Source organism: Salvelinus alpinus, chromosome 38 (assembly GCF_045679555.1).
Source record: "Salvelinus alpinus chromosome 38, SLU_Salpinus.1, whole genome shotgun sequence".
Classification (NCBI taxonomy): domain Eukaryota; kingdom Metazoa; phylum Chordata; class Actinopteri; order Salmoniformes; family Salmonidae; genus Salvelinus; species Salvelinus alpinus.
In genome coordinates, this window is record NC_092123.1 from 7,919,318 (window position 1) to 7,942,144 (window position 22,827).

Sequence of the window (22,827 nt, forward strand, 5' to 3'; positions counted from 1 at the left end):
TAAAAACGATCTGGTCTGAATTCAAAGAATAGCCCACTCCAATGAATCGAGAACACATATTGTACAATATTAGGAGGAAATATATACAGTGAACAAAAATATAAACGCAACATTTTCAAAGATTTTACTGAGTTACAGTTCATAGAACGAAATCTGTCAATTTAAATAAATAAATTAGTCCCTAATCTATGGATTTCACATGATTGGGCGGGGCCACAGCCATGGGTAGGACAGGGAGCCGTCCACCTACTAGGGTGCCAGGCCCAGCCAATCAGAATAAGTTTTTGCACACAAAAGGGATTTATTAAAGACAGAAATCCCTCCTCAAGACAATTCCGCAGGTGAAGAAGCCGGATGTGGAGGTCCTGGGCTGGCATGGTTGCACATGGTCTGCGGTTGTGAGGCCAGTTGGATGTACTGCCAAATTCTCTAAAATGACATTGTGATAGAGAAATTAACATCCAATTCTCTGGCAACAGCTCTTCCTTTGGTCAGCATGCCAATTGCACAATCCCTCAAAACTTGACACATCTATAGCATTGTGTTGGGTGACAAAACTGCACATTTTAGAGTGGCCTATTATTGTCCTCAGCACAAGGTGCTTCTGTGTAATGAGCATGCTGTTTAATCAGCTTCTTGATATGCCACACCTGTCAGGTGGATGGATTATATTGGCAAAGGAGAAATGCTCTCTAACAGGGACACATATTTGTGCACAAAATTTGAGAGAAATAAGCTTTTTGGAAAATTTATGGACAATTTATGAGATCTTTTATTTCAGCTCACGAAAAATGCGACATTCCGTTTATATTTTTGTTTAATGTATATATATTATAGTTTACAGTAGGCTACTAAATAAACTTTCAAGTGGCACACTGACTCACCCAATGATGAAGATACTGTAAGTAGGCCTATACTTTGAAAAACAGTGCTGCTGTTCAGTCAAAATTGAGATTTGTTTGAGAAAAATAATGTATATTGGTTCTACAGACAAATTAGTCTTCTATTTTTAGCAGTTTGCATTTGCTTTCATTTGCTCAAGGTCCTAAACAATATCATAACCGCCATCGATAAAAGACAGCCGTCTTTATCGACCTGGCCAAGGCTTTTTGACTCTGTCAATCACCGTATTCTTATCGGCAGACTCAACAGCCTTGGTTTCTCTAATGACTGCCTCGCCTGGTTAACTAACTACTTCTCAGATAGAGTTCAGTGTGTCAAATCGGAGGGCCTGTTGTCTGGACCTATGGCAGTCTCTATGGGGGTGCCACAGGGTTCAATTCTCGGGCCAACTCTTCTCTGTATATATCAATGATGTCGCTCTTGCTGCGGGTGATTATTTGATCCCCCTCTACGCAGACAACACCATTCTGTATACATCTGGCCCTTCTTTGGACACTGTGTTAACAAACCTCCAAATGAGCTTCGACGCTGCCAAACATACCCTCGTAAAACTGACTATCCTACCGATCCTTGACTTCTGCGATGTCATTTACAAAATAGCCTCCAACACTTGACTCAGCAAATTGGATGCAGTCTATCACAGTCCCATCCGTTTTGTCTCCAAAGCCCCATATACTACCCACCACTGCGACCTGTATGCTCTCGTTGGCTGGTCCTTGCTACATATTCGTCGCCAAACACACTGGCTCCAGGTCATCTATAAGTCTTTGCTAGGTAAAGCCCCGCCTTATCTCAGCTCACTGGTCACCATAGCAACACCCACCTGTAGCACGCGCTTCAGCAGGTATATTTCACTAGTCATCCCCAAAGCCAACACCTCCTTTGGCCACATTTCCTTCTACTTCTCTGCTGCCAATGATTAGAACGAATTGCAAAAATCACTGAGGTTGGAGACATATCTCCCTCTCTAATTTTAAGCATCAGTTGTCAGAGCAGCTTACCGATCGCTGCAGCTGTACACAGCCCATCTGTAAATAACCTATCCAACCAACTACCTACCTCATCCCCATATTTGTTTTTGTTTTTCTGCTCTTTTTCACACCAGTATTTCTACTTGCACATCATCATCTGCAAACTCCAGTGTAAATTGCTAAATTGTAATTACTTCGCCACTATTGGCCTATTTATTGCCTTACCTCCTTACTTCATTTACACACACTGTATACAGATGTCTCTATTGTGTTATTGACTACACACTGAATACAGATGTCTCTATTGTGTTATTGAGTGTACGATTGTTTATCCCATGTGTAACTCTGTGTTGTTTTTGTGTCATCGCTTTGCTTTTTCTTGGCCAGGTCGCAGTTGTAAATGAGAACTTGTTCTCAACTGGCCTACCTGGTTAAATAAAAGTGAAATAAAAAAAGATATATATATATATACTTTATGTTGGTGTTTCTTTTATTTTGGCAGTTACATGTATGTGCTTTTGATCAAACTTAATCCACAGTTATTTTTTAGAAACGATTGATCCTCTGTGGGTAAATTATGCTTTCTGGTGTATTTTGAACATTGAGAGCGGGCTCCTGTGTTTTTTTCCTTATTTTTTGCCTCTGGTCCCTTACGGACTTGGGCCCAGGGGCTTCTCTGTAAAACCCTGCATTTATCCGGCCCTGTATATGGGGTAGCTACTTTATGCACTTTTAATTCCCTTTAAATATTTTTATTTAAACAAGCTAAATTAAATTAATAAAAATAACAAATTTCATCCGAATATTGATGAAGCAATAAGCGCATAGACGATGTCTTCCCCACAGTGACTATACTAACATAGCTTATCCAAACCAAAAACCATGGATTACAGGCTACCGCCTACAAGGAACAGGACACAGACATGGACACATACAGTAAAGTTTTTTATTTTTTATTTTATTTCACCTTTATTTAACCAGGTAGGCTAGTTGAGAACAAGTTCTCATTTGCAACTGCGACCTGGCCAAGATAAAGCATAGCAGTGTGAACAGACAACAACACAGAGTTACACATGGAGTAAACAATAAACAAGTCAATAACATGGGAGGAAAAAAAGAGAATCTATATACAATGTGTGCAAAAGGCATGAGGTAGGCAATAAATCGAGTAATTACAATTTAGCAGATTAACACTGGAGTGATAAATCATCAGATGATCATGTGCAAGAAGAGATACTGGTGTGCAAAAGAGCAGAAAAGTAAATAAATAAAAGCAGTATGGGGGGTGAGGTAGGTAAATTGGGAGGGTAGTTTACAGATGGACTATGTACAGCTGCAGCGATCGGTTAGCTGCTCGGATAGCAGATTTTTAAAGTTGTTGAGGGAGATAAAAGTCTCCAACTTCAGAGATTTTTGCAATTCGTTCCAGTCGCAGGCAGCAGAGAACTGGAAGGAAAGGCGTCCAAATGAGGTTTTGGCTTTAGGGATGATCAGTGAGATACACCTGCTGGAGCGTGTGCTACGGGTGGGTGTAGCCATCGTGACCAGTGAACTGAGATAAGGCGGCACTTTACCTAGCATAGCCTTGTAGATGACCTGGAGCCAGTGGGTCTGACGACGAACATGTAGCGAGGGCCAGCCGACTAGGGCATACAGGTCGCAGTGGTGGGTCGTATAAGGTGCTTTAGTAACAAAACGGATGGCACTGTGATAAACTGCATCCAGTTTGCTGAGTAGAGTATTGGAGGCTATTTTGTAGATGACATCGCCGAAGTCGAGGATCGGTAGGATAGTCAGTTTTACTAGGGTGAGTTTGGCGGCGTGAGTGAAGGAGGCTTTGTTGCGGAATAGAAAGCCGACTCTAGATTTGATTTTGGATTGGAGATGTTTGATATGAGTCTGGAAGGAGAGTTTGCAGTCTAGCCAGACACCTAGGTACTTATAGATGTCCACATATTCTAGGTCGGAACCGTCCAGGGTGGTGATGCTAGTCGGGCGTGCGGGTGCAGGCAGCGAACGGTTGAAAAGCATGCATTTGGTTTTACTAGCGTTTAAGAGCAGTTGGAGGCCACGGAAGGAGTGTTGTATGGCATTGAAGCTCGTTTGGAGGTTAGATAGCACAGTGTCCAAGGAAGGGCCGGAAGTATACAGAATGGTGTCGTCTGCATAGAGGTGGATCAGGGAATCGCCCGCAGCAAGAGCAACATCATTGATGTATACAGAGAAAAGAGTCGGCCCGAGAATTGAACCCTGTGGTACCCCCACAGAGACTGCCAGAGGACCGGACAACATGCCCTCCGATTTGACACACTGAACTCTGTCTGCAAAGTAGTTGGTGAACCAGGCAAGGCAGTCATTAGAAAAACCGAGGCTACTGAGTCTGCCGATAAGAATATGGTGATTGACAGAGTCGAAAGCCTTGGCCAGGTCGATGAAGACGGCTGCACAGTAATGTCTTTTATCGATGGCGGTTATGACATCGTTTAGTACCTTGAGCGTGGCTGAGGTGCACCCGTGACCGGCTCGGAAACCGGATTGCACATCGGAGAAGGTACGGTGGGATTCGAGATGGTCAGTGATCTGTTTGTTGACTTGGCTTTCGAAGACCTTAGATAGGCAGGGCAGGATGGATATAGGTCTGTAACAGTTTGGGTCCAGGGTGTCTCCCCCTTTGAAGAGGGGGATGACCGCGGCAGCTTTCCAATCCTTGGGGATCTCAGATGATACGAAGGAGAGGTTGAACAGGCTGGTAATAGGGGGTGCGACAATGGCGGCGGACAGTTTCAGAAATAGGGGGTCCAGATTGTCAAGCCCAGCTGATTTGTATGGGTCCAGGTTTTCCAGCTCTTTCAGAACATCTGCTATCTGGATATGGGTAAAGGAGAAGCTGGGGAGGCTTGGGCGAGTAGCAGCGGGGGGGGCGGGGCTGTTGGCCAAGGTTGGAGTCGCCAGGAGGAAGGCATGGCCAGCCATTGAGAAATGTTTGTTGAAGTTTTCGATTATCATGGACTTATCAGTGGTGACCGTGTTACCTAGCCTCAGTGAAGTGGGCAGCTGGGAGGAGGTGCTCTTGTTTTCCATGGACTTTACAGTATCCCAGAACTTTTTGGAGTTAGAGCTACAGGATGCAAATTTCTGCTTGAAAAAGCTGGCCTTTGCTTTCCTGACTGACTGCGTGTATTGGTTCCTGACTTCCCTGAACAGTTGCATATCGCGGGGGCTCTTCGATGCTATTGCAGTTCGCCACAGGATGTTTTTGTGCTGGTCGAGGGCAGTCAGGTCTGGAGTGAACCAAGGGCTATATCTGTTCTTGGTTCTGCATTTTTTGAACGGAGCATGCTTGTCTAATATGGTGAGGAAGTAACTTTTAAAGAATGACCAGGCATCCTCAACTGACGGGATGAGGTCAATATCCTTCCAGGGTACCCGGGCCAGGTCGATTAGAAAGGCCTGCTCGCAGAAGTGTTTTAGGGAGCGTTTGACAGTGATGAGGGGTGGTCGTTTGGCCGCGGACCCGTGGCGGATACAGGCAATGAGGCAGTGATCGCTGAGATCTTGATTGAAGACAGCAGAGGTGTATTTGGAGGGCAAGTTGGTCAGGATAATGTCTATTAGGGTGCCCATGTTTACGGATTTAGGGTTGTACCTGGTGGGTTCCTTGATGATTTGTGTGAGATTGAGGGCATCAAGCTTAGATTGTAGGACTGCCGGGGTGTTAAGCATATCCCAGTTTAGGTCACCTAACAGAACAAACTCTGAAGCTAGATGGGGAGCGATCAATTCACAGATGGTGTCCAGGGCACAGCTGGGAGCTGAGGGGGGTCGGTAGCAGGCGGCAACAGTGAGAGACTTATTTCTGGAGAGATTAATTTTTAAAATTAGAAGTTCGAACTGTTTGGGCATAGACCTGGAAAGTATGACAGAACTTTGCAGGCTATCTCTGCAGTAGATTGCAACTCCTCCCCCTTTGGCAGTTCTATCTTGACGGAAAGTGTTAAAGTTGGGTATGGAAATCTCAGAATTTTTGGTGGCCTTCCTAAGCCAGGATTCGGACACGGCAAGGACATCAGGGTTGGCAGAGTGTGCTAAAGCGGTGAGTAAGGCAAACTTAGGGAGGAGGCTTCTGATGTTGACATGCATGAGGCCAAGGCTTTTTCGATCACAGAAGTCAACAAATGAGGGTGACTGGGGACATGCAGGGCCTGGGTTTACCTCCACATCACCCGAGGAACAGAGGAGTAGTAGGATGAGGGTGCGGCTAAAGGCTATCAAAACTGGTCGCCTAGAGCGTTGGGGACAAAGAATAAAAGGAGCAGATTTATGGGCGTGGTAGAAAAGATTCTGGGCATAATGTGCAGACCAGGGTATGGTGGGGCACGGGTACAGCGGAGGCAAGCCCAGGCACTGGGTGATGATAAGAGAGGTTGTATCTCTGGACATGCTGGTCTCAATGGGTGAGGTCACCGCATGTGTGGGGGGTGGGAAGAAGGAGGTATCAGAGGTACGGAGAGTGGAACTACGGGGTCCATTGCAAACCAAAACAATGATAACTAGCCTGAACAACAGTATGCAAGGCATATTGATATTTGAGAGATTGCAGGTCTTGATTGGGAGAGCTAGCTAAGACAACAGGTGAGATAACAGCAGCTAGTCAGCTAACACAGCAACAGGCATAAAGTGATTGCAGGTCTTGATTGGGAGAGCTAGCTAAGACAACAGGTGAGATAACAGCAGCTAGTCAGCTAACACAGCAACAGCAGGTAAAAATGGCGACGACTAGGCAGAGAGGGTCGGATTAACTACACACAGATCCTGAGTTAAAGCACAGAGCCGACAGATAAAACACAAATAAACAGAATGGAATACCGTGAATTAAAGGACAGTCAAGCAGGCATCAGCTATGTAGCCCAGTGATCATAGTGTCCAGGGGGCAGCCGTAGATGGAGCAGGGAGGCCTCCGCTAAGCTAGCACGCGGCGTTTTAAAGTTAGTAGCCCGGGGGGTGGTCTGCTCAGACGGAGGGGGTCTGCTCAGACGGAGGCCGGCTGAGGGCACAGCGGATGGGGTATTCGACTGCAGACCAGACGTGGTCGTGTCGACAGAGAATCCAAGCCGAATGGCGATGGCGAAAGAGAGGTTGTGAATTGTAGAATTGTGTTTGCTAACTGGTGTTAGCTTCGTGGCGGTGGCGCTAGCTGCGCTAGCTGCAAGCTAGCTGTGAGGATCAGAAGTAGTGTCTCAGGGATTACGGCAGGAATCCGGCGTTGTTGTCGAGAGACAGTCCGATGCTGGTAAATTGGTGAGTAATTCTGCTCTTCGTGCGGTGACGTTGATAAACCAGTCGTGGATTAGTAGGATTCCAAGTTGCTCCAGGTAGCTAGTAGGCCGGGGTTAGCAGAATGGGCCTTCAGCGGACGTCACGCCTGAGGGGCCTGTTGGAATCCTCGGGCAGGTTATGTCAGTATTCCAGTCGTAGAGGATCGGTGGGGTTCCGTGCCCCGTACCGGCAGTAGAAGGGGTCCGGATGTTGTAACCCAGGAGTGGGCTTCGGTGGTAGCCCAGGAGCCCTAGCCAGGCTAGCTTCAAGCTAATTGGTGCTTGCTCCGGGATGGAAACGCTAGCCAGGAGTAGTCACCCGGGATTACGGTTAGCTAGTTGCGAAGAACCAGATGAAAATGTTCAGAGTCTGCGGTAGGAATCCGGGGATATGGAGAGAAAATAGGTCCGGTATGCTCTGGTTTGAGACGCGTTGTACAAACTGGCGAGAGCTTTCCGAGCTAAAGGTTAGCTGATGACCGCTAGCAGTAATTAGCTGACTGCTAGCTAGTAGCTAGTGAGCTGGCTAGCTTCTGTTGGGGGATTCCAGATTCGAGGTGAATAATACTTTAGAGAAAAAAACAGATCCGCACCACATTGGGTGAGGCGGGTTGCAGGAGAGTGTTTTGAAGTTGAGTTTTAGAAAAAAATTTTTTAAAGATATGCGAAGAAAAGGATATAAAAATATATATACACAGGACACGACAAGACGAGGACAAAGGACGTCTGACTGCTACGCCATCTTGGATTCCAATTGTATGTATGCTACGACCTCCGACAAGACATCAAACATGCAAAAGGACAAGGAGGGAGGTGGAATCCTATTACACTGTTTCCGACGATCGTCACATGTGGCAGGGCTTGCAGACGATAATGGATTACAAAGCGAAACCCAGCTATAAATTGCCCAGCAATGCAGAACTCCCAAATGAGCTAAATGCCTTTTTTCGAGGAATATAAGACTGTGCCTTGTGTGAAAGACCCTGTTTTTCCAGATGACTGTGTGATCTTTCCATGGCCGATGTGAGCAAAACGTTTAAACAGGTTAACAATCACAAGGCAGCCGGACCAGACAGAATACCAGGGTGCTTTCTCAAAGCATGCACAAATCCGCTGGCAAGTATTTTCACTGACATTTTCAAACTCTCCTCGTCCCAGTCTGCATAGGAAGTAGATTGGGGGTGGGGGTGCTGCGATTGTTTTCGCCAACCAGGGGGGCGGGTATAATTAACATTTTAAATATATATATTTGTATTAATATATTTTTTCATTCAGATTTTTCAGGGGGTGCTGCAGCAGCCCTACTTCTTGCAGCTATGCCAGTCTGTAATCCCAACATGTTTCAAGCTGACCACCATTGTACCTGTTCCCAAAATCTTTAAGGTAACCTGCATGAAGTACTATTTCCCTGTAGCACTCACATGTGTAATTATGAAGTGCTTTGAAAGGCTGGACATGACACACATCAACACCATTATCCCAGACACCCTAGACCCACGCACCGCCCCAACAGATCCATAGATGACACAATCTCAATTGCACTTCACACTGCCCTTTCCCACCTGGACAAGAGGGGATATAACTATGTGAGAATTCTGTTCATAGACTACAGCCCAGCGTTCAATAGCATAGTCCCTTCATCACCAGGCTAGGGACCCTGGGACTGAACCCCTCCCTCTACAACTGGATCCTGATCTTCATGACGCGCCGGCCCCAGGTGGTGAGGATAGGAAACCACACCTCCAACACGCTGACCCTCAATACGGGGGCCCCTCAGGGGTGTGTGCTTAGACCCTTCCTGTACTCCCTGTTCATCAAGTTTGCTGAGGACACAACGATGGTAGGCCTGATCACCGACGGTGATGAGAGGAAGGAGGTCAGACTTAGCAGTGTGGTGTCAGAAAAACAACCTCTCCTTCCACATCAGAAAGACCAAGGAGCTGATCGTGGACTATAGGAGAAAGAGGGGCGAGCATGCCCCCATCCACATCGACGGGGCTTTTGTGGAGCGGGTCTAGAGGTTCAAGTTCCTTGGCGTCCATATCAATAAGGACGTAACATGGTCCACACACACCCACACAGTCGTTAGAGGTAATGGCAGCGCCTCTTTTCCCTTAGGAGGCTGAAAAGATTTGGCATGGGCCCTCGTATCCTCAAAAAGTTCTACAGCTGCACCATCGAGAGCATCTTGACTGGCTGCATCACCGCTTAGTATGGGATATGCACCGCCCTCGACCCTTAAAGCACTGCAGAGGGTGGTGCAGACAGCCCAGTACATCACAGGGGCTGAGCTCCCTGCCATCCAGGACCTCTATATCAGGCGGTCAGGCCTGAAAGGCCTGAAAAATTGCCAAAGACTCCAGCCACCCAAGCCATAGACTGTTCACTCTGCTACTGTTCGGCAAACGGTACCGGAGAATCAGCTCTCAGACCAAGAGGCTCCGGGATAGTTTCCACGTCCAAGCTATAAGACTGCTAAATAGTCAGACTGAATGGCGCCGGAGGGGTTGGCTGCCGTTTTATGGGCTCTTAACCAACCATGCAATTTTGTTTCATTTTTTAAATTTTGTACATAATGTTGCTACTACCCTCTCTTTATGACCGAAAAGAGCTTCTGGAAATCAGAACAGCGATTACTCATCTTGAACTTGACAAAGAATTTCTCTTTAATTAGTTGGACGAGAGGGATTTACTCCAGACAACTGAACAGGCCCTCATCCCGTCATTCGCAGGAGAAAGAGACGGAAAAGGTATTGCGGAAGGAGATCAGGGTGCCTTGTGAGGATCCGCCGACGAGTGGCTAATCTGCCTTTGTACGTTGGCCAATAGTACCGATGGCAATCTCAGGATAATAAATGAGACGAACTAAAAGCATGTATATTCTACCAACGGGACATTAAAAACTGTAATATCTTATGTTTCACCAAGTCATGGCTGAACGACGACAAGAATAAGATACAGCTGGCGGCTTTTACACTGTATCGGCAGGATAGAACAGCAGCCTCTGGTAAGACAAGGGGTGGCGGTCTATCTATATTTGTAAACAACCGCTGGTGCACGATATCTAAGGAAGTCTCAAAGTTTTGCTCGCCTGAGGTAGAGTATCTCACGATAAGCTGTAGACCACACTATCTACCAAGAGAGTTTTCATCTGTATTTTTCGTAGCTGTCTATGGACCACCACAGACCGATGCTGGCACTAAGACCGCAGTCAATGAGCTGTACACCGTCATAAGCAAACAGGAAAACGCTCATCCAGAGGCAGCGCTCCTAGTGGCCTGGGACTTTAATGCAGGGAAACTTAAATCCATTTCATTTCTACCAGCATTTCTAGACCACCTTTACTCCACACACAGAGACGCGTACAAAGCTCGCCCTCGCCCTTCATTTGGCAAATCTGACCATAATTCTATCCTCCTGATTACTGCTTACAAGCAAAAAATGTAAGCAGGAAGCACCAGTGACTCAGTCTATAAAAAAGTGGTCAGATGAAGCAGATGCTAAGCTACAGGACTGTTTTGCTAGCACAGACTGGAATATGTTACGGGATTCTTCCGATGGCATTGAGGAGTACACCACATCAGTCACTGGCTTCATCAATAAGTGCATCTGATGTCATCCCCACAGTGACTGTACATAATGTACATACCCCAACCAGAAGCCATGGGTTACAGGCAACATCCGCACTGAGCTAAAGGGTAGAGCTGCCGCTTTCAAGGAGTGGGACTCAAACCCGGAAGCTTCCGACAAACCATCAAACAGCCAAAGACTAAGATCGAATTGTACTACGATGCTCGTCGGATGTGGCAGGGCTTGCAAACTATTACAGACTACAAAGGGAAGCACAGCCGAGAGCTGCACAGTGACATGAGCCTACCAGATGAGCTAAATTACTTCTATGCTCAATTCGAGGCAAGTAACACTGAAACATGCATGAGAGCATCAGCTGTTCCGGATGACTGTGTGATCACGCACTCCGCAGCCGATGTGAGTAAAACCTTTAAAAAGGTCAACATTCACAAGGCCGCAGGGCCAGAAGGATTATCAGGACGTGAACTCCGAGCATGCACTGACCAACTGGCAAGTGTCTTCATTGACATGTTCAACCTCTCCCTGTCTGAATCTGTAATATCAACATGTTTCAAGCAGACCACCATAGTCCCTGTGCCCAAGAACACCAAGGTAACCTGCCTAAATGACTATCGACCCGTAGCACTCATGTCTGTAGCCATGAAGTGCTTTGAAAACCTGGTCATGGCTCACATCAACACCATTATCCCAAAAACCCTAGATCCACTCCAATTTGCATACTGCCCCAACTGATCCACAGATAATGCAATCTCTATTGCACTCCACACTGCCCTTTCACACCTGGACAAAAGGAACATCTATGTGAGAATGCTATTCATTGACTACAGCTCAGCGTACAACACCATAGTGCCCTCAAAGCTCATCCCTTAGCTAAGGACCCTGGGACTAAACACCTCCCTCTGCAACTGGATTCTGGACTTCCTGACGGGGCGCCCCAAGGCGGTAAGGGTTGGTAACAACACATCCACCAAAATGATCCTCAACATAGGGGCCCCTCAGGGGTGCGTGCTCAGTCCCCTCCTGTACTCCCTGTTCACTCATGACTGCATGGTCAGGCACAACTCCAACACCATCATTAAGTTTGCCGATGACCCAACAGTGGTAGGCCTGATCACCAATAACGACGAGACAGCATATAGGGAGAAGGTCAGAGACCTGGCCATGTGGTGCCAGGACAACAACCTCTCCCTCAACGTGATCAAGACTAAGGAGATGATTGTGGACTTCAGGAAACAGCAGAGGGTGCACCCCCCTATCTACATCGACGGGAGTGCAGTGGAGAAGGTTGAATGCTTCAAGCTCCTTAGCATACATTTCACTGACAAACTGAAATGGACCACCCACACAGACGATGTGGTGAAGAAGGCACAACAGAGCCTCTTCAACCTCAGGAGGCTAAAGAAATTTGGCTTGGCACCTAAAACCCTCACAAACTTTTACAGATGCACAATTGAAAGCATCCTGTCAAGGTGTATCACTGCCTGTTAAGGCAACTGCACCGCCCGCAACCGCAAGGCTCTCCAGAGGGTGGTGCAGTCTGCCCAACGCTCAACGCGGGGCAAACTACCTGCCCTCCAGGACACCTTCAGCACCTGCTGTCACAGGAAGGCCAAAAAGATCATCAAGGACATCAACCACCCAAGCCACTGCCTGTTCACCCCGCTATCATCCAGAAAGCGAAGTCAGTACAGGTGCATCAAAGCTGGGACCGAGAGACTGAAAAACAGCTTCTATCTCAAGGCCATCAGACTGTTAAACAGCCATCACTAGCACATTAAAGGCTGCTGCCTATAGGCATAGACTAGAAATCACTGGCCACTTTAAGGAATGGAACACTAGTCACTTTAATAATGTTTACATATCTGGAATTACTCGTCTCATATGTATATACTCTATTCTATACTATTCTACGGTATCTTAGTCACTTAATAATGTTTACATATCTTGCATTACTCATCTCATATGTATATACTCTATTCTATACTATTCTACTGTATCTTAGTCCATTCTGACATTGCTCGTCCATATGTATATAGTCTTCATTCATTCCTACTTAGATTTGTGTGTATGTTGTGTCATTTATTAGATATTACTTGTTAGATTTCACTGCACTGTCGGAGCTAGAAGCACAAGCATTTCGCTACACCCGCAATAACATCTGCTAATCACGTGTATGTGATGGGTCTTACACTTTGATTTGATGTATATATTACCTCAATTACCTCAACTAACCGGTGCCCCCGAACATTGACTCTGTACCGGTACCCCCTGTATATAGCCTGACTAACCGGTGCCCCGAACATTGACTCTGTACCGGTACCCCCTGTATATAGCCTCGCTATTGTTATTTTACTGCTGCTCTTTAATTATTTGTTACTTTTATTTCTTATGTTTTTGGTTATTTTCTTAACTGCATTGCTGGGTAAGGGCTTGTAAGTAAGCATTTCACTGTAAGGTCTACACTTGCATGTGACAAATACAGTTTGATTTAAATAGTCAATTAATGGTACCCAATCTATCTGCATTGACCCTATCTTGCATTGACCCTACGCACACTCACTTGACAAAATATACACAGCATGTACACACTCATTCACTCACACACAATACATTGACACTCAAAACCCATACACATACACATTCACTACATATGCACACATAGACATAACACACACACACATACCAAATCAACACAAACACACAAACATTATTATCTATCCTGATGCCTAGTCACTTTACCCTGCCTTCACGTAAACTCAGCAAAAAAAGAAGCATCCCTTTTTCAGGACCCTGTCTTTCAAAGACACAGATCTTCATTGTAAAGGGTTTAAACACTGTTTCCCATGCTTGTTCAATGAACCATAAGCAATTAATGAACATGCACCTGTGGAATGGTCGTTAAGACACTAACAGCTTACAGACGGTAGGCAATTAAGGTCACAGTTATGAAAACTTAAGTGGCCACTAAAGAGGCCTTTCTACTGACTCTGAAAAACACCAAAAGAAAGATAACCAGGGTCCCTGCTCATCTGTGTGAACGTGCCTTAGGAATGCTGCAAGGAGGCATGAGGACTGCAGATGTGGCCAGGGCAATAAATTGCAATGTCCTTACTGTGAGACGCCTAAGGCAGCGCTACAGGGAGACAGGACGGATAGCTGATCGTCCTCGCAGTGGCAGACCACATGTAACAACACATGCACAGGATCGGTACATCCGAACATCACACCTGCGGGACAGGTACAGGATGGCAACAACAACTGCCCGAGTTACACCAGGAACGCACAATCCCTCCATCAGTGCTCAGACTGTCCGCAATAGGCTGAGAGAGGATGGACTGAGAGCTTGTAGGCTTGTTGTAAGGCAGGGCCTCACCAGACATCACCGGCAACAACGTCGCCTATGGGCACAAACCCACCGTCGCTGGGCCAGACAGGACTGGCAAAAAGTGCCCTCCACAGACGGGTTGCGGTTTTGTCTCACCAGGGGTGATGGTCGGATTCGCATTTATCGTCGAAGGATTGAGCGTTACACCAAGGCCTGTACTCTGGAGCGGGATCGATTTGGAGGTGGAGGATACATCATGGTCTGGGGCGGTGTGTCACAGCATCATCGGACTGAGATTGTTGTCATTGCAGGCAATCTCAACGCTGTGCGTTACAGGGAAGACATCCTCCTCCCTCATGTGGTACCCTTCCTGCAAACTCATCCTGACATGACCCTCCAGCATGACAATGCCACCAGCCATACTGCTGTGCGTGATTTCCTGCAAGACAGGAATGTCAGTGTTCTGCCATGGCCAGCGAAGAGCCCGGATCTCAATCCCATTGAGCACGTCTGGGACCTGTTGGATCGGAGGTTGAGGGCTTGGGCTATTCTCCCCAGAAATGTCAGGGAACTTGCAGGTGCCTTGGTGGAAGAGTGGGGTAACATCTCACAGCAAGAACTGGCAAATCTGGTGCAGTCCATGAGGAGGAGATGCATTGCAGTACTTAATGCAGCTGGTGGCCACACCAGATACTGACTGTTACTTTTGATTTTGACCCCCCTTTTGTTCACAAACACATTTTTTTCCATTTCTGTTAGTCACATGTCTGTGGAACTTGTTCAGTTTATGTCTCAGTTGTTGAATCTTGTCATGTTCATACAAATATTTATACATGTTAAGTTTGCTGAAAATAAACACAGTTGACAGTGAGAGGACATTTCTGTTTTTGCTGAGTTTCCATATCTACCTGAAATACTTTGTACCGCTGCACATTAATCTGGTACTGGTACTCTCTGTAAATAGCTCCATTCTTTTTTTTTATTTATTTTTTTTTTATCCCCTTTTCTCCCCAATTTTCGTGGTATCCAATCGCTAGTAATTACTATCTTGTCTCATCGCTACAACTCCCGTACGGGCTCGGGAGAGACGAAGGTCGAAAGTCATGCGTCCTCCGAAGCACAACCCAACCAAGCCGCACTGCTTCTTAACACAGCGCGCCTCCAACCCGGAAGCCAGCCGCACCAATGTGTCGGAGGAAACACCGTGCACCCGCCCCCCTCAGTTAGCGCGCACTGCGCCCGGCCCGCCACAGGAGTCGCTGAGACAAGGATATCCCTACCGGCCAAACCCTCCCTAACCCGGACGACGCTAAGCCAATTGTGCGTCGCCCCACGGACCTCCCGGTCGCGGCCGGCTGCGACAGAGCCTGGGCGCGAACCCAGACTCTGGTGGCGCAGCATAGCACTGCGATGCAGTGCTCTAGACCACTGCGCCACCCGGGAGGCGTAAATAGCTCCATTCTTGTGTATTTTATTTTATTTCTTGTGTTACTATTTTATTTTTATTATTATTTGGAAACTCATGCATCATTGGGAAGGGCTTGTAAGCAAGCATTTCATGTTACAGTTTACACCAGTAGTAAATAAAATACAAATATTGGTCACATACACATATTTAGCGAAATGCTTGTTTTCCTAGCTCCAACAGTACAGTAATATTCGGCGCATGTGACAAATAAAAATGTATTTGAGTTGATATAGCACTAGGGAAGCTCTAATGCAAAACATAATATTCCTATCATAATCTGTAGGCTAAACTGATCACAATATAATATGACTATAGGCCTAAAACATTTAGCTACATAAGGAACATATCATTTTTGGTTTAAATTCATGTAGGCTAATAGAATAGCTCTGTATGTGACACTGTGTTCTGAGGACCACCAAGCTGTTCCAAAATCCTGTGATCCACGATATCGGGGACATCTGTTTCAGTGCAGATTTTGCACTCCAATGACAATTGTGTTATGTGTCCTTAAATGTTTATAGCAGTTCCAGCCACATTGCGGAACGAACCTCAGGGGGGAGAGTATGGGCAGTTCATGTCCTCACTCAGAGCAAAGGGTTCATGTTTTTCAAACTCCACATGTCTCTTGTAGCCTTTTATGCAAAAATATTATGGATTCTTGTAAGAGGGTTCACTTTGGGATAACTTTTTAACTCATTACACAACACAGTGTCTGTGTGTGTGTGTGTGTGTGTGTGTGTGTGTTGTCCTGTCCTCTCATCCTCCCTCTCAGGAGCAGCCACAGTGGTCCACCACCATAGATGGTATCTTCCCATAAATGATCTGCTCCATGCGGTTGAAGTAGAGCATGTTGATGGGGGACATCTTAGTTGGAGTACAACAGGGCCCTGTCGTACCCCGGGGGTTAGCCTTGTTCACCAGGTGAGTGTGGGGGTACTTCTGGAGGTGCATGTACTCACACTCTCCAGAACAGTAGTTGGCCTTGTAGCGTTTGGGAGCAATGATCCAGTCCCACCCAAAGGCCTCAAAGTCAACGGTGAGGGGGTAGCGGCAGCACCGTGTCTCTGAGGACTCTTCATCACAGTCCAGGCCTGAGGCCCTCCGGGAACGTTTTAGGTTCTCCAATATCTTCACCTCCACGAAGGGTTGCTGTGAATGGAATGACAATAAGAATGAAATCCAAAACAAAACAGCACTGCAAACATCTGGTGGCATAACTGATGGAATGAAATGTCCACTGTGGATGGATTACGTGTATACATGGTTATCAATAACAATATATTTGATTAAACCTTGTAACCAACCTATTATGATGCCTATAGGCAAAATCACATTCCAAATCATTATGATATAATTACATTCCAGATGGTAGTACTTACCAGTCCCTCTTCTCCCAGCTCCGCTACCGTGACAGCCAAGTCCTGCCCTTTCGAATCATAAGCTTTGATCTCGAGACCATAATGAGTTTCTGGCTGACGAAGCCAGGTTTTGAGTAATTGATTGATGTCTACACTTTGCCAAGAGCTTGCACCAGAAGCCACATCGATCTTCAGCGAGAGGATCCTTATGCGCGAGTTTCCCTCAGTAGTTGCTTTTATGCGGGAGATTTGCAAGAAGACAGTTGTGACTGTGTCGGCTGGTCGCAGGTGCACCCAAAGTTGTGCATGTAAAATGTTGTTAGGTTGAATCTTCGGACTGAGATTGAAGAAACAACAAGATGGTATTCCGTCTTGTTGTGACATTGGTCCAACTAAAAAGAGAAGAGTTAGAATAAGTCCCAGTTTTGTCTATTTGGAACCCAATTACGCACAGCACACCGGTGAATTTACGCACAGATGTTTCTGGTTCCATGGCGCATGGCAGGCATAAACTACCCACTTTTGTATGAGCAAATACTTAATTACTTACGTTTTGCCATGGTTATGATCGTTTCAGTGGTGGCACGCTCCTCATCCTCCACACGATGCTCATACTGGTCTATAAGTTGTGTCAAGGGAGGCGCTTTCGGTAAGAGCTGCCTGATCATTTCTCGGCTGATGTTTGGAGCCTGCTCGAGCCTCAGAATACTGAGAATTTGGGATCTGATGTTGTGGAGTCTCATTTGTCTGCTCTGTTCTCTGAACTCGCAGCTTGAGCATTGCTGTACTTCTCCCTCTTCTGTTGTTACGTTGGCTTGGCGCCTCATGGTTTCATTCATCCCCATGGTCGTGCCAAGTACGCCTAAGAGTGTCAGGTAAAGCATAAATTGCATCCTGTCACTTGTCTTTTTAATCCCACTTTGGACAGAATAGCCTATTCCAGGCCTATATAACACAGTGACAAATATTTTAGTTACAATTTTTTATAATCTCCCTTTTCTGATTGGCCGCATTAGAGATGAACGTTTTGTTTCAGTTTTAAAGAGATAGGCAGCTTTAAAATGCTATAGGCCAATTACTGGAAGCATGTACTATCTGTAGCTATGTTTCCATCCTATTGGCAACAGATTTTCATGCGAATATTCTAGACTCCACTTAAAGAAAATATAAAAATGTTCCACCTGTGGTGTGTTTCCACCAAAATGACTGGTTGTGGATACAAATCAGTGCCTGATGACGTAGTGCACACAAAATGTACGCCTACTTTTTCCACGTATGTTTTTTTATTCCATTGCATTTTCAACACTAGCGTAATTTTGTCACAAAAACTGTTGCATTAAATAGCAAATGTGCAGTGGCGATTTTAGCATGTAAATCTTGGTGGGGCAAAAATGTTTAATAAATGTGGGATGCATGCCAGCAAAGCCACTACACAACACAACACTAAACAATACATTAATTGCACGATAACGGTGACAAACTGTCCCCACAAACTGTTAGGGCCTACATAAAGCTGTCCCAACGGCAGTCCTAACATCTTACCACTGCTACACCTGGCTATAAGCAGAGCCTCATCTGGCAGGGAAACAGTTCATTTAGCCTCATTTAATGCCTTTTAAAAAACATAACTGATATGGCTGACTTGCTTAAACAAATGTGGTTTCTAATGACAAATGAGATGTACAAACTATGGCATAAAGGGATGACAAGTGGATAAGAGGCAATCCATAATTTTGATTAAGACATTAATGAGCGAGCTAGGATGGACGTAGTCAATTTAACTATTTGTTTAGCACTTTTAAAATGTACAGCGACAGAATTCAGAACATGAGCCGTTCTTACAGTGTTCTCCCTGTACACCAAGTCAGAACCGTGGGATAAATAAAGGGGCCATATAAGCAGACAATGAAAGCTCTTACAAAATTTGATGATTACATTTCTCTAAAACAGGTTATAGGCTACATGTGTACCACCAAGTCAGAACAGTAGGCGAAATGAAGAGGGGTAAATAGACCAAATTATTAGGGTGAGGCACATGGGCTACTAACTTCTTACTACACAACATACACTTAGTATTACTTTCTTAGCTACAGTGTACATATCTCCCTGGCATATTACATAATTTATACCAGCAGCATACAAGACATTTTTGCACTCACCTTGTTGTGCTGTGCTCACTTGAACAGGAAGGTGGCACGGCGGTCCTTCACGGGCAAATTTTGTCATCAAAGTCTGGCATTCTCTGAATTTATGGTGCATTCAAGACAACTGGGAACTCTGAAAATAACAAGTTTGAATCAATCATCAAGATCACGTCATTGATCTTTAGGTTGTACCTTTAGAAAGAGGCCCGAGTTCCCAACTTACAATTCCGAGTTGGATGACCGTTCAAAACGGATTTCCTAGTCGGAGCTCGTTTTTTCCAGAATTCCCAGTTGTCTTGAACTCACTGAAGTCAAGTTTTTGCAGTTCTGAGTTAATAGTTGTTTTGAGCGCGGCACAAATCATGCTTCATTGACAGCATGGCCAATGTTGAATGTTTATCATTTTAAACTTGGAAAGAGACACTTGATCCCAGATGTGGGACCACACACACATTCCACTGAATAGCAGACTAGTGATTGCTTTGCAATGCTTGCAGTTAGCCACTGTCACTGATTCATTCCAAATCACTCATTGTTGAATTTGCGATTTCCAACTTGTTGTGTAATGTTTATGTCCAATGGCCGATGAGCTCTGATATGTTTTATCTATAATTTCTCTTCATTATTTCTCTTCATATGACAAGGATTAAAAAGGATTTGCCAGTAGATTGTTGACTTGATTCATGATGATGACTGCTAGCTAATATTTTGAAAGTATGATGTTGACATGATCAGTCCAATAAAAGCTACTGTAGATGTAACGTGATTTGACATCATTTTATATGCCAATGACCTTGAGCCTTCTTGGATGGGCACTTCTAATGTAACTCTATGGCAGCACCCAAGGGGCTTGCAGTTTATTAGGCTACAGATGGAATAAGTTATGATAGACTTCACAGAGTGGTTAAAGTGCCCAGCCATCCCTTTACTTAGGTTTGTGTGTATTAGGTAGTTGTTGTGGAATTGTTAGATTACTTGTTGATCTTGCTGCATTGTCAAAGCACAAGCATTTCGCTACACTCACAATAACATCTGCTAACCATGTGTATGTGACCAATGAAATTTGATTTGATTATATTTGAATTTTCGAGGTCTACCCTTAGACTTCCCCACGAGTGACAGCACACTGAGCTAATCACGGCGCAACTAGAGAACATTACCAACACCTACCCTCCATATTTTTCCGCTGGATGCCCCACCACAGAACGATCTGAGCTAAGCTTGAACACCTGCATTTTGGAGCTGCCTTCCTCAAGAAGGCAATAAAGAGACCACGTTTGTATGTGGCTTTATTAACTCAATGATTATTTTTTATTTTTTTTACATTGTTTGCAAACTGATATGTGACATGTATTAATGCCAAAATAACATGCAAACAGGTAAGCCCGCCCCCAAAATGAAGGTTATTTTATTATTTTTCTGCAAAAAATATGGGCTCCACCTGCCCTGAATGACGGGTCGCCACTGCAAGTGTGCTTACTCAGGTCTTGGCGCCTCTAGCAAACCGCTCGCAGATACAAGTGCGGGTAGGCTAGTCCACATTATATTATTGTGGATAAGAGCAGAATATTTGTATTTGTAAAATAGCAGTCAAGCCTTGATCATCATGTCACCAGAATAAGACTGTGCACTTTAACCACCCTGGGAAGTTTATCATAACTTATTCCATCTGTAGCCTAATAAACTGCATGATTTCCCGAGTCATAGTGGGAGGACCATCACACACCATATAGAGTGACTCCAAGTTACCGAGGTAAAGACAGTTTCAAATTGAATATTCGACGGATATTCACTCTTTCAAACCTCAATAGCTTTCAAACCACTTCAGCCACAGACTCCAAATAAGTGTCATTATGTTTGAAAAATTGCGCACAACATTGCAGAGGCCTTATTTTCACGATTTGGACATTAATTTGCTTTCCAAAGCTAATAAACATGTGGAAATGTGAGCAGCATTTTGTATTCCCAGTTGAATTAATTAGGGAGCATAAACAAAGTACAAACTTTTTTTACATTTGAATTTCAATAGCTTATTGGTCATGTGACCTACTTGACTCAAACAAGGTTCAGAATGTCCACTGACTACCCTTGTATATTGCACACCCTTTAGTTTGTCCATTTTCATCTCACAAGATTTAACATTAATTTTTCAAAATTTAACATTTCAATAGCTCCTTGGTCATGTGACCTAGGGACTTAAAACAAGGTTCAGAATGTCCACTGAGTGGGCCTACACATTGCACACCCTTTCGTTTGTCCATTTTCATCTCACACATTTTTACATACATTTTTCTAAATTTAACATTTCAATAGCTCCTTGGTCATGTGACCTAGTGACTTCAAACAAGGTTCAGAATGTCCACTCAGTGGGCCTACACATTGCACACCCTTTAGTTTGTCCATTTTCATCTCACAAGATTTTACATGAACATTTCAAAATGTAAAATTTCAATAGCTCCTTTGTCATGTGACCTTCTGACTTCAAACATGGTGCAGAATGTGCCCTTCTATATTGCACACTCTTGTTTGTGTACTATGAAATCACGCGGTGTAACGTAAATTTTTCATAGTTTTAAATTTCAATAGCTCCTTGGTCATGTTGTACATTAATATTAGTTTGACAATTAGGGGGTTCAGTCCAGTGTTGTGTTACCCTTTTCTTTAATATTTATCTATAATAATTGGTAGTTCTACATTTACATTACATTTAAGTCATTTAGCAGACGCTCTTATCCAGAGCGACTTACAAATTGGTGCATTCACCTTATGATATCCAGTGGAACAACCACTTTACAATAGTGCATCTAACTCTTTTAAGGGGGAGGGGGGGGGGGGTTAGAAGGATTACATTATCCTATCCTAGGTATTCCTTAAAGAGGTGGGGTTTCAGGTGTCTCCGGAAGGTGGTGATTGACTCCGCTGACCTGGCGTCGTGAGGGAGTGTAACGGTGGTCCTCCTCCTCTTCAACCGAAAAGGAGGAGTATTGAGGGAACCAAGGCGCAGCGGGTTGTGAACACATAATATTTATTAAAGACAAGACGAAAACGAACTATACTTGATAAAATACAAAATAACAAAACGAAAGTAGACAGACCTGAACGACGAACTTACATTAAACACGAGAACGCACGAACAGGAAAAATAGCCTACACATAAAATGACGATGTACAACACAAACCGAGACAGTCCCGTATGGTGCGACAAACACTGACACAGGAGACAACCACCCACCAACAAACATTGTGAACAGCCTACCTAAATATGACTCTCAATCAGAGGAAACGTCAAACACCTGCCTCTAATTGAGAGCCATACCAGGCAACCCTAAACCAACATAGAAACAGACAACATAGAATGCCCACCCAAACTCACGTCCTGACCAACTAACACATAAAACTAACAGAAAACAGGTCAGGAACGTGACAGGGAGTTTGTTCCACCATTGGGGTGCCAGAGCAGCGAACAGTTTTGACTGGGCTGAGCGGGAACTGTACTTCCTCAGCGGTAGGGAGGCGAGCAGGCCAGAGGTGGATGAACGCAGTGCCCTTGTTTGGGTGTAGGGCCTGATCAGAGCCTGAAGGTACGGAGGTGCCGTTCCCCTCACAGCTCCGTAGGCAAGCACCATGGTCTTGTAGCGGATGCGAGCTTCAACTGGAAGCCAGTGGAGAGAGCGGAGGAGCGGGGTGACGTGAGAGAACTTGGGAAGGTTGAACACCAGACGGGCTGCGGCGTTCTGGATGAGTTGTAGGGG

At 45.1% G+C, this 22,827-nt stretch overlaps 1 protein-coding gene across 1 annotated transcript; it reads right to left on the reverse strand.

Annotated features, from left to right (window-relative positions):
• Positions 1–15,774: 15,774 nt before the first annotated feature.
• LOC139566181 (growth/differentiation factor 8-like) lies at positions 15,775–17,889 on the reverse strand. The gene is made up of 3 exons (XM_071387185.1): positions 17,482–17,889; positions 16,953–17,323; positions 15,775–16,722 (listed from the first exon to the last, which is right to left on the reverse strand). The coding sequence occupies exons 1-3, from the start codon at positions 17,822–17,824 to the stop codon at positions 16,342–16,344; spliced, it is 1,095 nt and encodes a 364-aa protein (XP_071243286.1). The 5' UTR covers positions 17,825–17,889; the 3' UTR covers positions 15,775–16,341.
• Between the last annotated feature and the right edge of the window lie 4,938 nt (positions 17,890–22,827).